The sequence below is a fragment of the Colletotrichum truncatum genome (assembly GCF_014235925.2).
Source record: "Colletotrichum truncatum strain CMES1059 chromosome Unknown Contig_0002, whole genome shotgun sequence".
In the NCBI taxonomy this organism is placed as follows: domain Eukaryota; kingdom Fungi; phylum Ascomycota; class Sordariomycetes; order Glomerellales; family Glomerellaceae; genus Colletotrichum; species Colletotrichum truncatum.
Window position 1 is genome coordinate 5,084,182 of NW_027222399.1, and position 16,120 is coordinate 5,100,301.

At 50.1% G+C, this 16,120-nt stretch overlaps 1 protein-coding gene across 1 annotated transcript; it reads left to right on the forward strand.

Moving 5' to 3' along the window:
* Positions 1-78: 78 nt before the first annotated feature.
* CTRU02_204347 (nonribosomal peptide) lies at positions 79-15,392 on the forward strand (the record flags this gene model as incomplete). The annotated part of the gene is made up of 6 exons (XM_070204365.1): positions 79-112; positions 203-1,804; positions 1,903-2,512; positions 2,575-4,270; positions 4,398-6,553; positions 6,587-15,392. 6 exons carry the CDS (start codon positions 79-81, stop codon positions 15,390-15,392), a joined length of 14,904 nt encoding a protein of 4,967 aa, XP_070062128.1.
* Between the last annotated feature and the right edge of the window lie 728 nt (positions 15,393-16,120).

Here is a 16,120-nt window from a genome sequence, read left to right on the forward strand (position 1 = left end):
TCCTGTCGTTTTTTGCACATTCTATACGACGTGTAAACTTCGGCTTGCTCACTTTAGAAACCTAACTTTGATTACAGAATGGATTCAACGACGCAGCCCTCCCACAAGAACAGTGAGCTAGGTTGTATTCTTCAAAACCTACCTGGAGGAAAACAAAGTGGCACCCATGCGATAGCGAGTATTGACTTGCATGAGGTGTTAGTGGGAACCTGGATAAGCGTGAACACGGCTTGGTGCGTGTTGGTTCATTTGTATTCAGACTGTGACCAGGTCTGTTTCGGTTACAGGAGCACCAACAATGGCGAACTATCGGCAAGCTCTGTCATATCCTACCTTATTCACAAAGAAGACACGCTGAAAAAAATTGCCATCGAGTTGCAACATCTGGAGGCAAGACAGGATGTTTCTGCTTCACTGCCAAGCTCTTGGAACACGGCGACACGGTTTGCTAAAAAACACGGCAATCGAGTTGACGAGAAGGACGACATTGCCGAATTACTGCCTTTAGGTGTGGACCTTGTTCTTGATGTCATTGAAAACCAGGATGGAACTATCAGCAAATACAAAATGATATATCGACTATCCTTCATGTCAGACAACGAGGCTCAAAACGTCGCAGCGACACTCAAGTATCTAATTGCTCTTTTCCACACCAATCCCAACCAAAAAATTGCCAATCTTGGACCAAGCGACAGAGACATCAAACAAATCATGTCATGGTATCCTCATTCCGGGCTCAAACAAAACGCCCGCTTAATCCAAGATGTCTTTTCGGAACAAGTTTACAGTCAGCCGAACTCAATGGCTATTGACGCATGGGACGGCCAGATGACGTATGCGGAGCTCGATGAGGCCTCGGACAAACTCAAAGTGAAGCTTCACCAAGAGGGCCTCACCAAGGGCACGGGTGTGATCCTATGCTTTGAAAAGTCCACGTGGATGGCTGTCGCGATGCTGGCCGTTTTAAAGGCAGGGGGTTTCTGTTCGAATATAGATCCAGGTTACCCCAAAAATCGTGTCGTACAGATCATCAAAGCAACAGATGCCAAGTTTCTGTTGGTTTCCAAAGCGCAAGTGGAAACATTTAAGGGTTACGAGATACGGCAGTCCCGCGTAATTCAGGTACCGAGCAACGGACAACCTCAAAATAGCCATGATTGTCATGGCGCGCTCAACGACAGCCAGCAACAAGAAAGAGCCAATCCAGAGACCACAGCATTTGTCGTTTTCACCTCCGGCAGCACGGGGGTACCGAAGGGTATTGCCGTCACGCATACCAATGTTTGCACTGCTGCTTCGGCACTAGGGGATGCGTTTAGTGTTGGCAGTTCCACCCGCACACTCCAGTTTGCTGCACACTCTTGGGATGTGAGTGTGCAAGACTACATGGGATCATTACTGCGAGGTGCAACCGTGTGCATCCCCTCTGATGAAGAGCGGTGGAACGACTTGGAGGGTTATATTGCAAGAGCAGAAGTGAATTGGGCACATTTGACACCCACTGTTGCGCGGACGTTGCGCCCTATAGTAATTAGCAAACACCTACGAACTCTCCTCTTGGTTGGCGAGCCAATGAGTGACGCCGATATTGCCGGTTGGATCGAAGCTGGAACCATTACATTCAATGTCTACGGGTGTACTGAAGCCACATGGGTACAAGTCTCTACGCCCAAGCAAGGCGCCAAAGTCGGTCGCGGCCATGTTAGCGGCTATGGAATCAACACGAACGTTTGGATAGTTCGCAAAGGAGGCACGGTAATCAGTCCGGTTGGTTGCACAGGCGAGATATGGCTTGAAGGCCCCAGTAAGTGACCTTTTACAAATACTTTGACATTCTGTGCAATCATCGTACAGATATTGTTTCTGTTCAGCATGAGAATATCGCTAACATAAAGTATTTAGTGGTTACTAAGGGTTACACTAATGTCGACCCAATGATTGCATCGGAGAGCTTCCCCGAGAGCCCAGAATGGGCAGAGAACTCTCAACTTGGTCAAATCAGCAGCGGATATAGATATTATAGAACGGGCGATCTTGGCCGCTTCTGTGCCGATGGAGCCCTTGAGGTAATGGGGCGTACCGATACTCAGGCAAAGCTTGGAGGCCAAAGGCTCGAGCTCTCTGAAGTGGAACATTATCTGAGAGAAGCTTCACCTTTTCAAGCTGTTTCAGCATTCATACCCAAGGCTGGGTCATTTTCTGGAAGGTTGGTCGCTGTTTTGGGTGATCTATCCCTAGGAACAAGTACCGAGGGCCATCAACATTTGCTGCCTGTCCAGAAAGTGTTGGGATCAGAGCTTGAGCGCTGCTCTTCATCTATTACAGCAGAAATCACCCGGAGACTACGCGAAGTCCTTCCAAATTTTATGATACCTGTGGTATGGCTGCGAATTTCTCAATTTCCCATAACAGCTTCCGGGAAGTTGGCACGTTCGCAGGTATTGTCCAAGGTGGAGGCCATGAGCGGTTGGGCAAAGGACTCTGTCCAAGATGCACAGTTAATTAGACAAAGGTCAGTAATCAATACTATCATGATCAGATATCAAGCAGAGTCGAACCTAACGTACATTCCAGGTCAGACAAATTACTGGAGACCGCGTCTGATGGTCCGATTCGTAAAGAACAAGACTTTTTGCAGAACGTCTGCGCTACTATCTTAGACATGGAGCCGGGCGACGTTGACCTCGACAAATCATTCGTATGGCTCGGAGGTGACTCTATCAAAGCAATGCAGGTTGTGGCCCGTTACCGAGCGGTAGAAAAACGCATCACCGTCCACAATCTACTCACCAGCCAACGCCTATGTGAAGTAGCCAGCAAGGTTCGAGAGCTGCATGACGCAACAAACGACAGAAAGGACGAAAAAGGGATGAATCATGGGACCGAAGAGTTACAAGAAATCCAACACATTAGAAGAACAACACGACAGCATATCCAGGACCTAGGCAAAAAGTTGCTAGCTCTGCCAACAGTAACCCGTCTAGAGGAGGTGGAAGATGTGTTCCCACTATCTCCAATGCAGGAATCTCTGGCGCTGAGTCTTGCTCGAATAGGAGGCCGGTTTTATATGGATGAATTTGTCTGGGAGGTTAGGACAATGAATGGCGACCGAATCGACGTAGATCGTCTTGAACGTGCCTGGAAGGCAGTCGTGGCACGTCACCAGGCACTTCGAACGGTATTTGTCGAGGCTGATGCAGAAGCGACCGCTTTTGATGAAACGACAACAGAAACAAGTATGCCGTTATATCAGGTAGTACTGAGTCAGAATTTGGCAAGCTGCAATCGAGTACAAGCTGCAAGTGGCGAAGATTCACAACGCGTTGCGCGGAAATACCCTCGCATGGTCGACACTTTAAGCCATCATCAAATCATTCACGGAGGACTGCCTACACACAGCATGCTGATGGTCTATAATAATGCAGCAGACGATGAAGAATGCCGCAGCAAAATATGGTGCAGGCTCGAGGTAAGCCATTTGGTAGAAGATGGCATGTCTATCTTGCCGATGCTCCGCGACTTTTCCCTCGCATATCGAAACACTGAGGGGCTTGGTATTGGAAAGTTGACTGTTGGTGCCGAATTTATACGGCATATTCGTACCCGGCACAGGCGTGATGCCAGCCTGTCTTACTGGGGCTCGTACTTGAAGGGCGCGGAACCGTGTCTCTTTCCCAGTCTCATCGACTCGCGCTTGAGTTCAGTTTCCGAGACGGGAGTTGTAATGCCATCAGATGTAGGGCTCTATGAGCAACGTACGATTCTAGTTGCGCTCGACGAGAAGACGAATGGGTTGCAACAGGCGGTAGCACGTCTGGACATCACATTGCCCACCTTTTTTCAGCTGGTCTGGGCAATGGTCCTTCACGTGTATACTGGCAAAAGCGAGGTGGTCCTCGGTAACATCGGGTCTGGACGTGACACTCCGATAAAGGGTATTGAGGAGGCCTTTGGCTGCTTCATGGGCATTCTGGTCTGTCGTGTGGACTTCGGCTATAATGACAACGTCGAGGTGGATGAGCTTGATCAGCCTCATCACCCGACACTTCTGAACATCATGAAGCGAATTCAGCGTGAAACGATCGACGGAAGCAACAACCAGTCATGCTCCCTTTCCGAAATGCAACAAGCTGCTGGCTTGTTCCGCGATAGGTCCTCCAGGGTGCCGTTATTCAATTCTGGCATTTCATGCCGGCCCCTCGTTACGGAGGATGAGCAGGAGGGCTTTACGTTGAGGTTCAACCAAGTCGAAAATATCGAACTATCAGAGGTGAGTCCAGTCACAAAGCGTGAGCAGCATTTTAAGTTGATTGATGGGTGTCACTGTCCATTTACCTTCCCTCCGGAGGGAGCTATTCACAACCGCAATATACTAACATTCATATCTTTCGATACAGATGGACCTGGCTTTGATCATAGAGACTGGGAGAAATGTGACGCGTGTTCACATTCAATACCAAACATCGTTTATGAGCGACGCAGCAGCGGTCAATCTCGCAGAGACCGTTAGCTACCTAGCTACGGAAATATTACGCAATCCCCATATGTGTGCCCGCGATGTGGCCAAACTGAGCCCTCACGACCATGCACAAATTTGGGATTGGAACAAGGACTGCCTAGAACCTGTTGAAAAGGTAACGCATTCTTTTGTCGAAGAGAGGATGCGGGCCAGCCCGGAGCGCCAGGCCGTGTGTAGCTGGGATGGCAACATGACCTACGGTGAGCTGGATCAAGCAACCCGGCGCACTGCCCAATACCTTATGGAATCATGCCACGTGGTGCCAGACAGCATTGTTCCTATCTGTTCTGAAAAGTCGATTTGGGCTATCGTAGCCATGCTCGGCGTCATGAGGGCTGGTGGGTGCTTCGTGATGTTGGACCCTGATCATCCGGACTCTAGGCTACTTTCCATAATTGAACAGGTTCGCCCACACGTTATGCTGTCTTCTGCTAAGCAGAGAGATCGCCTGGAAAGCTTGGCGACACAGCTGTTGAATCCTGCACCAGGAAAACAAAACGCTACGTTCATACAAGTGCAAGCCGTCACAGATGCTTGGGTCAATCGAGAGCTATCTCGACGTCTAGCTTCGGACGAACCTAACACGGAAGGTACATTATGCTGCGATGTTCAACCTCAACACGCTATGTACCTACAGTTCACATCAGGTACAACTGGGTTACCGAAAGGCATTGTCATCTCGCACCGTAATTTCTCTACGGGCTTCCAGCGCCACTGTGAGGGTATTGAAGTACGGGCCCACACAAGAGCTCTGCAGTTCTCATCTTACAGCTTCGATGCGAGCATTGGTGAGATTCTCGCACCGCTATCAGTGGGTGGATGCGTCTGCAGTCCCTCAGACGAGGATCGTAACATGGACATCGTTGCCTTCATCAAACGGACGCAGACGAACTGGGCGGAATGGACGCCGTCCTTCGTCTCACTGCTCGACCCCGAGGACGTGCCTAGCCTAAAAGATATGTGTGTGGCTGGTGAGTCGCTGTCGGCGTCCCTCGTTAACAGATGGTCGGACCGTGTCAGACTTATCAACGTTTATGGGCCAAGCGAATGCAGCATGGCCTCGACAATGAACAACCCAGTGAGGCTGGACTCTCTTCCTTCCAATATTGGTCGAGCCCACCGCTGTGTTACATGGATTGTTGATGAAAATGACCACGAGCGTCTACGGCCAATCGGAGCCACAGGCGAGCTGTTGATCGAGGGCCCGCTCGTAGCAGATCGCGGCTATCTGGATCGTCCTGATGCAACAAGCCAAGTCTTCATTGAGGCACCATCGTGGCTACGCGCTGGACGTTATGCCCGTCCAGGCTCTCGTTTGTACAAGACTGGCGATCTGGTGCGATATAGCTCGGACGGAACTATCAACTATATTGGCAGGAAGGATACGCAGCTAAAGATCCATGGACAACGAGTTGAGCTCGGCGATATTGAACAACACCTTCGCTTCTCCATAGGTCAAATCTTGAAGAAGGCCTCACCTCCTGTTGCCGTAGAGCTGCTTAAGAAGACTCCAAAAGACACTGGCATGTTGGCAGCCTTCATTGTTGTAGGCGACACAGGCGCAGACGAAGAGGCCGAGGGTGATGTGCGCAATCATCAAGACACAAAAAATGGTGCTCAAAACAGAGGGGATCAGAATGAAAGCAAAGTTTTAACTGCTTCAGATTCTGAGACTCTATCCAAATTCCGATCTTTGGTTGAGCGGATCCGAAAATCACCACTGCCGTTGCCGTCCTACATGAGACCAAGGATCTTTGTACCGCTCAAGACCCTACCAATCACTACAGCCGGCAAACTGGACCGCCGTGCTCTTCACCAAATCGCGTCCACTATGGGCCGTCAGAACCTCCTTTCATTTTCACTACAAGATGATAAAAATGGCAGTAACGGAATCCATTCTACGACTGAATTGAAAGACTCACAAGACTCCGAGTCTTGGATCGAAGTCACCGTATCTGGCATCGTCTCAGAGTTGCTTGAATTGGACGCAGTCAACATCCAGGATGACTTTTTTGATCTAGGCGGCAACTCATTGTTAGCCATCAGACTAAGTGGCATAATACGCAGACACAACCTCATTCTAAGCGTTGCAGATATTTTTGAAAAGCCTCGCCTTGTCGACATGGTCTCGAGAATTACTTCCCGAACAGCGGTGTCGCCTACCCTCAGCAAGAATACCTTCAACACAGATCACAGTAACCTACTGCACTCGGAGAACCAAAGAGTGCTTCTGACGCCGTCCCAACTGCTCCGTGATAGTGGCATTGTCTCGGACACATTCTCCCTCGACAAGTTTATAGAGGGCGTTGCTAACGAGTGTGGCATGGCAGTTGGTGAGGTCGACGACGTATTCCCTTGTACGCCACTACAAGAAAGTCTGATGGCTATCTCGACTGTCAGAACAACTAACCCACAGCCTTACGTCACCCACCAGGTCTTTTCCCTTTCTGATCAAGTCGATATGGCACGCCTGGCAGAAGCTTGGCATACCATTCTGTGCAAACATGGTTTGTTACGCAGCCGAATCGTCTCCACGCCTCAGGGAGGAGTGATGGTAATGGCTAAGGAACCTGCCTTGTCACAGTGTACTACTCATAATTACACCGAGGCCATGGATCAGTATCTAGATCAACATCAGAAACAGATACGCTTTGAGTATGGCAGTCCACTAATACGTATTGACTTCGTATCTTGCTCTGAGGCTGAAACTGCAACTAAACCTGAGCCTGATAATGAGCATCACATGAACGGTTTGGCTAAAGATGCCAGCCGCAGATATGCAATATTCAGTGCTCACCATTCGATCTACGACGGATGGTCTCTTCAACTGATATGGGACGAGGTGGTATCAGCTTACAGGCAACGACAACAGGGAGATGTATCGATGAAAATGAATACAGCAGCAGTGCCTGGTCCATCTTTCCCGGAATTTGTGAAATGGGTGCAACAAATGGCAGGCGAGGACTCGGAGAAGTTTTGGCAAGAAACACTGGTCGATGTGGACGCTGAGAGCAGTTCTTCGTTCCCAACTGTCCCAATCGGCCATCAGCCCTTGGCCCGGGAGAAGCACACCCAGATTCTCTCTCAGCCTCAGAAGCCACAACATTCAAACTCCAGCGTCACGGCGACAACACTGATTCAAGCCGCCTGGTCCCTTGTTCTCGCTCTTTACGGCGGAACGACGGCTGCGACTTTCGGGGCGGTCCTATCTGGTAGGGACACGCCGTTATTGGGAATTGAGCAGCTGGTTGGGCCAACCATGGCTACGGTGCCCCGTCACCTACCAGTTCGCCGCGAACAAAGCATTGCCGACTTTCTTAATCACGTACATAGGACTGCGCTTGCAAGCATGGCTCACCAACACCTTGGGCTTGATCGTATCCAACGACTAGGGCCCGGTCCTAGAGCGGCTTGTGATTTCAAGTCAGTTGTTGTCGTTCAACCTGCCGAATTCTCAGTCTCGCTATCCAAGGCACAGAAAGCCATTGGGATCTCCATGATTGACAAACCACACTCGGCTGTTTCTGAGGATGGGTTTCACCCTTATGCTCTCAATGTCGAGTTCTCGCTCATGGCAAACGATTCCATCGGTGTGGAAGTACGCTTCGATCCGGACTGCGTGGACAGACACCGTGTACAAAATATGGTCCGCTCATTCGATGTTCTATGCCGTAGGATAGGACAATCCAGCGTTGATGATACGATTGCCAACATCATGTCAGTGCTTACAGACGATTTCAGCTCAGATTTGCCTCCACATCCATCCCTTCCCTCCGCTAAACAATTTTCTCGTATGGACGATACAATCACCCATTTAGCAGCACAGAAACCAGACAGTCAAGCTATATTGGCCACAAATAGCTCGCTGTCTTACCGGCAGCTTGAAACTCAAGCCAGTCAGCTTGCTTGCCATCTCCTTGCAAGCAAGCACTTTCTCAAAGATGAGGCTGCGGAAACCGACAGGAAGGAAAAATTCATTGCAATCTGTATGCCAAAATGTCCGTTGGCTATCGTAGCAATGCTTGCCATCTGGAAGGCTGGGGCGGCGTTCTTGCCCCTGAATATTTCTCACCCAACTTCGCGCTTGGCCAACCTTCTTTCACGAGCCAACACAACGCTTGTTATCTGTACACGCAAAACGAGCTCAATGTTTGAAGGCATTGAGGGGGTCGAAACTTGGGCAATCGATGCAGAATCGTTTCCACTTAGCTGTTCTGCTACGACGAAGATTAATCACGCCGTTTCACCGGCTGTCTGTGAAGACAGTGATAACAAATCCATGCGACAAAAATACCAACCTGATGATGCAGCGTATCTTCTTTACACATCTGGGACTACTGGAGAACCGAAAGGCGTTGTCATCCAGCATCAGGCTCTCTGTAGCGGCATGGACGCACAGGCAACCGCGATTCAATGCGACTCAAACACACGAATGCTTCAGTGCGCGAACTTCGCTTTCGACGCGTCCATTTTGGAAATCTTTGCCCCTTTAAGTGTTGGTGGATGCGTCTGTTTGCCGAACGAAGCCGAACGTACGGGCGACTTGGCTGGTTTCATTCGTCGACACGAAGTAAATGCCTGCACTTTCACACCTTCTCTCCTACGTCTCCTAGACCCAACGGACCTGCCGTCCTTGCGGACCGTCATCACGGGGGGCGAGCCCTTGATGAGAGCAGATGTTGATGCTTGGCTCGGCGGACTTCATGGATACTCAAGGCGAATGTACAACGTCTACGGAGTGACAGAAGCCTGCGTTGTTTCAGCTGCCATGCCCTTGACTTTGAACACCAATCCTCGAACGGTTGGCTATCCGGTTGGGGCCTCATTGTGGTTAATCAGCCCCGTGTCCGGGACTTTCGCCCCGCCAGGTGCTGTTGGAGAACTGTACCTAGAAGGACCAGCTTTGGCGCGCGGGTATTATAATGACGAGCCAAGAACAAGAGAATCCTTCACCGACGGGTCAGATTGGTTGATTGCTAGTGTCAACGGACATGATGCGAAACGTCCCCTTCAAGAAAGCAGCTGCCAAAGGCGGGTTTACCGTACTGGTGATCTGATGTACAGCAACCAGGACGGATCTTTGGTGTTTTTGGGAAGAAGAGATGGACAAACCAAAATCCGTGGTCAGCGTGTGGAGCCCGATGAAGTTACCGATATGATCCGTGGGTGGATTTCACATCGAGCCTCCAAAATACTTCTCCCTAACACAGCTGTGACCCCTTTTGTCCCTGCCGACTGTCTAGTGGCCTTGATTACCAGCTCTCAGCCGCTAAAGTGCGGTGATACTGAAGATCATCCAGTTTACGATGTAGATGGTGTGGCATGTTCTCTGGCACTACATTCTGCCGCGGGTGCTTCTGTGAGCAACAAGCCGATGCTTAACGATAAGCAAAGTTCTGCTCTGGCTCTGGAAGCTGCAGCGCTGGATGCTTTTTTGCGTCGACATGTTCCCGAAGTCATTGTCCCAAGGGCATATATTGCCGTGAATGAGTTGCCAGTCACTCCGTCGGGAAAGCTTGACAATCGCTGGGTCAATCGATGCTTTGAGACGCTTACAGCCAACTACGGGCTGATCTTCCGAGGTTCGGGTGTTGATTCACGAGAAGATGAGAAAAGCACATTGCACCATCTCACAGGAGATGCAGGTCTTCTTCAGAAGTGCTGGGCAGAGGTGCTTGCTGTACATCCTCCTTCTCTCATTGGAGTTGAGACCGACTTTTTCCATATGGGAGGTAGTTCCGTCACCGCAATTCGCTTGATCGGCTTGCTACGCAAACATGGAAGATTGCTGAAATACGATGCTGCAATGATGTACTCGCGATTGGGAGACATGGCAGCCAATTTGATTAAGATTCAAGAGCATCGTCCACCGCAACAAAACGGCTCGGACATTCGCAATGTCACCACTTATCCTTTTGAGCTGGTTGGAGATAGAATGCATCTCGACTCCATACTGAACGATGTATTGCCGCATTATGGTATCGATCGAGCTCATGTGCAAGACGTTTACCCTTGCACTCCAATACAGGAAGCCTTTATGGCCATGAGTGTCATTCATCAGGGAGCGTATATCTCTTTCCACACACTTGAGGTTCCCGCCCAAAAGTTTCCAAACTTCAAAACAGCATGGCACTCACTCCACCAGCGCCACGAGCTGCTCCGAACTCGCATTGTGCCCTGGATCAACAGCGAGGATGCTAATCCCCTTCAGAGATCGCTCAGCGCAGCCTTACAGGTTGTCATTGCTCCCAATTACGAAACCGAAGATGTTTATTGGGAACAGACCTCCGGTATCGAAGACTTCGTCCGTGATGTCAAAGAGGGTCATAGATACGGGGGGCGACTGGTTAGACTCGCCTGGATGACACAGCCGGAGAATAGTAGCAGCAAACGGGCTAAGTCAGCGATCCGGGTGATTGTTGCAGCCCACCATGCCGTTTACGATGGTTTCTCATTGAACATGCTCTGGAGAGACTTGGAAACTGAGATGCAAACTCTCAAAAAACAGGTGTCCAGCAATACAGACAAGGCGAGTGCCGCAGTGCTACCGACAAAAGCAGCGTTTAGTGCTTTTGTTCGTCACCTGTGCCGGCTTGATCAGGTTGAAATATTGGCCTTCTGGAAAAAGGCCCTTCTTGGGGCCTCAGATTGCACACATTTCCCAGTGACATTCTCTTCTTTATCGTCATCGGATTCAAGTTCTAGAGATCAGCCAACAGCTTCATCCACGCTCACCGGTACAGCCAGTCTTGGCTCTGCTCTGTCCAAGCACCGTCTTGTTGATTTAGTTCATGGTGCCTGGGCTCTCACCATCTCGCAGTACACCGCCAATCCTGACGTCGTTTTTGGTGTTATTTCATCTGGCCGTGAGTCCATCGCTGGGTTGTCTGATTTGGACCCAGCAATGCTGGCTGGGCCAACGATGGCTTCTGCACCTTTCCGGTTACAGGTCGATTATTCGCAGCCTGTGAACGTTTACCTTGATGAGCTACGGCACAAGTGGCTCGACCTGACGCGCTTTGCCCACATTGGCATCCAACGGATTTCCCAAACGAGCTCAGATGCCTGGCATGCATGTCGCTTTGAGAGCATCCTTGTCGTACAACCCGAGTCCAACTATTTATCTTCATCATCTCTCGAGAGCGCTACCAAGGCTATTGATGGTACGGAGGGGCCTTTGGTCGACATTGAGCCCTTAAACACGCCAGATATGTATCCTCATCCTCTAATGATAGAATGCCTACAGCCGTCACTGAATGGTAATGGGGATCAGGAGGTCACCATTAATATGAGCTACGATCCGCGCCTGGTCCAACACGCCTTCGCGCAGCAGATGCTGCGTACGTTTACTACAATTGTTGCTCAACTTGCCAAGTACAGCACGATGGACTTCCCATTGTACAAGTTACGGGGCTTGGCGATCGAAGATGAGTCTTTGCTTCTAGAGCGTGCGAGAAAGCATAAGCTCGCCCCGGTCGAGTTATGCATTCAGGACTTGATACACCAGCAAACATGCTTACGCCCTGATGATACGGCAGTTGATGCGTGGGACGGCATTTTGACTTACGCCCAGCTCGCAAAAATTTCTACACGCCTTGCGAACAACCTTAACAAGGCCCTCGGCGGGTGCCACGGTCGGGCATTTCCCATGCTGTGTCATAAATCTAAATGGGCAATCGTCGCTATGCTAGCTATTTGGAAAGCTGGCGGTTACCTAGTCCCTTTGGATCCATCTCATCCTGTTCAGAGACTACGGCTCATTGCAAATACTGTGGCCGCTTCTACTGTACTTGTGTCCTCACACTGTCTCTCCACCGCACGAGAGTTGGGTTATGACTATGTCATAATTGACGCTGAAGCAAGCATACAGGATGAAGACAAGGAATACCAAGAGGAAGCAAGTAAAGAGGAAGCAGCGTCAGGATATTCCTGTCCTTCAGATCTCGTTTACGTCTTGTTCACATCAGGCAGCACTGGAACTCCCAAAGGAGTAATGGTCGAACACAGATCGCTGAGCACATCACTCGTTGCACTAGGGACTAGTCACAACATGAGTCCTGCCACACGCACGATGCAGTTTGCCTCGTATACTTTTGACGCTATGCTAGTCGAGATCTGGAGTACTTTAGCATTTGGCGGATGTGTATGCGTGCCATCGGACCAACAACGGATGAATGACATCACTGGCTTCATTGTCGATGCACAGGTCAACCACCTATTCTGCACGCCGTCTCTTTCACGAATGATTCCCCCAGAAGCAGTTGTACCGTTGCCTCTCGAAAAGCTTAGCCTGGGAGGTGAGGCAATGTCAAAAGGAGATGCGGACCGATGGTGTTCCTATAGTGTCTGGCTGTCCAACGGCTACGGACCTAGTGAAGCTTGCATCGCATCGGCGGTGCAAGTCATGACTCCTACCACTCCACCTGGCACCGTGGGCTTTCCTCTAGACAGTTGCAGACTCTGGGTCGTAAACCCTCTCAAACAAAACCAAGATCCTGATCATTACGAGCTCGCACCTGTCGGCGCAATTGGGGAGTTGTACATCGAAGGTGTTAATGTGGCTAGGGGATATGTTGGCGATGATATCAAGACGGCCGCAGCCTTTTTGGAACGGCCACCCTGGCTTGAACGTTCCGGCGCAATTGGAACGGGTCCTGATGAAGAATATAGAGTGTTCCGTACTGGTGACCTAGTGTCTTACAATCTCGACGGGAGCTTGCGCTTCATTGGTCGCAGAGATGCGCAGGTCAAATTACGAGGCCAGAGAGTTGAGCTTAGCGAGATCGAGGAGGTTATCCGTCAGCGCATCCAATCGTCCATCACAGTGGCCGTCAGAGTTTTCAAACTTGCCAGTCGCGGTGGTAGTAGGGGAGACGATGGCACAACATCGATGTTGCTAGTCGCCTTTGGCGTTGGCACAAACTCAAAAGATGATGCCCGCCAAGGTGATGAGGGCCGCAAGGACACAGAGACGTTTGTTGTTGACGACCCAGACATTTTGCTGAATATGCGCAAAATTACCACTAAGCTCCAACAAGAAATCCGCGCAGTTTTACCAGCGTACATGATACCTGATGGCTACGTGCCGCTTCAGTCATTACCTTTCAACAGCTCAGGTAAGCTGGATGAAAAGATACTGCGGGAACGCATCGAGTCGCTTAGCCCCGACAATATCGCCTCTTTCTCAACTCCGGATCTCGCCTCGTACATCGTGGAGCCAGAGAACAAAACTCTATCAAATCAAGAAATGCTCCTTGGTAGTCTTTGGACGCGTGTGCTCAACGCTGATCAGATTTCAGAACGCACATCCAGTCCTTCCAACGATATTCGAGGAGGAGACAACTTCTTCAAAATGGGTGGTGACTCGATTATGGCTATGCGGTTGGTGGCATTGGCTCGGCAGTATGACCAAAGACTCACTTGGCGGGATATTGTAACCAATCCCACACTTTCCTCTATGGCTCGGGCCATGAAGAACACCAAGATGGAAAATGAGGACATGTCAGTGGTGAATGATGAGGAGGAGTACAAATGGAAGGCCGAGGCGTTCAAAGCCGCGCAAGACGCAGGATGCCTCCCGCCTGGGGTGGCCATTGGCGACCTTCTTCCTGCGACACCCATTCAGGAGCACTTCATGAATGCCACCTTATCATTTCCCGGGGCACACGTTTCAAGCCTAATCTTCACCGTCGACCCTAACCTGGATATCTCTCGGTTGCAGTCGGCTTTTGATCGTTGTGCGGTCTGGTTTCCGATTCTCCGCACCCGCCTCGTCAAGGTCCCTAAATCAATCTCCAATAACCTTGCGCATGACAGTGTGCCCGATGAGATGATCCAGGTCCCTGTCCCAGAATCGCCCGCCTGGAATTTCGCGCATGGCTCTTTGGAAGAAGCATTGGAAGTTGAGACTAGAGCCTCGTCTGGCCTGGGGCAAGCCCTCTCACGATTCTGCGTGGTGGTAGGGGCCCAAGAGACTGATCCATCTGGAACGCGCCCCACGCATCTAATTTGGACGCAACATCACTCTTGTTATGATGGATGGAGCGTTCGTGCGCTTCTAGAGCACGTGTCAAAAGCCTACTCTGATGAGACATACAAGCCGCCAGCGGGCCTACTCCCTTTTTCCCGGTTTGCCTCTCATGTTCACAAACTCAACCAGTCGACAGCAGCGCTAAGTTTCTGGTCTTCGTACCTCAAAGGCGCCAAAGCTTCGTCCCTCTTCAACTATGACAGTGTTCCTGACCCTCGTAGGTCACAGTCTATGAAGCGCAAACTCCCGCTGCCCCTGTACGAGGCGGAGGGGAGCTCCGTGACAACCGCAACGCTCATCGCCGCGGCCTGGGCCAAGGTGGTTGGTCGTCTATCTTCCTCGCCGAGAGATGTTACGCTGGGCTACACGCTCAGCGGGCGAGCAGGATCGATGGTGGGGTTGGAGGACACTATTGGCCCATTATTGAATAAGGTGCCGCTGCGAATTCGAGTTCCAGAGGAGTCAGGCGATGCTGATGAGCCGACTCTGCTGGCTCTTGTTGAAGAGACGCACAAGTCTCTATTGCGGATTTCAGATCGTGCAGACTGTCCTCGAAGCCATCATGGTCACTTCGTCGAGGTTCTAACGAAGTTACCCATGGATCTTATTGTGCATCCACGGGGCACATCTGGTGGTGTAGATCTGCTACCTGGGGCTTCTATTGGGTTACGGGCCTCTGGAGCTCGCCTTTCAGCTCCCGCACCTGGATCTTTTTGTGTTGAGGTCAGCATCCTAGACAGGGGGCTTGAGGTTCTCGCTTTGTGGGATGAACGGGGTGCTAGAAGAGAACAGGTAGAGGATGCAGTAGAAAGCTTTGCAGTCCTCGTTAGGAAAGGGCTATAAATAGTCGCGATTTTAGGTACTAAACGCGCTTAGCGAGTCAGGAGTCTTAGAATATTAATATTCTTTTACTTACTTTTGAACTAAAAATTCCGATTCTTTGTAAATCAACAATTGTTATGAGTCCCACGCTCAGGAACAGGCTGGGTATTTCTATCAGAAAGACATCAGTGGTAGCCTCTAGCTCGACTCACAATCTAACATGCAAAGCCAAGAATAGAGGCTTACGAGCCTCTCAAGTTAGCTTAGTATTAAACCCCCAAAATTCTATAATTTCTAAACATCAACCCAGTAGCTTAATGACATGTGTTTGGATATACCAATACATTTTCTCACTCTATGCCTATCCCCATCTTGCCCCTTTTAACTGGGTTAAGATATTTTTGAAATTACATGTGGCGGGCAGCTGCTTTTCAAACCCTAAAACAAACTTTAGTTCCAAACTGGATTCCAAGCTGTTGTGTCCTAGATATGGAGGCGGTCATGTTACGAGGACCTCCTCCTCTTAGAAATCAAAGCGAGCTCATTAGGTGTTTCCAGTTGACATGTCATCTTGCTCCAGCGATACTCACCCAGGAAAAAGCTCTTATGCCACCCCGATGGTTTTGCCATCGTGAAAAAAGTGAGTTGCGGAGTATAAGTGTTACAGTTACATCATGAGAGCTGAGATCTAATTTAACAAAGGATCCCATGATTAAGTCGATCTCGGCAAGTCTTCTTTGATAACATGG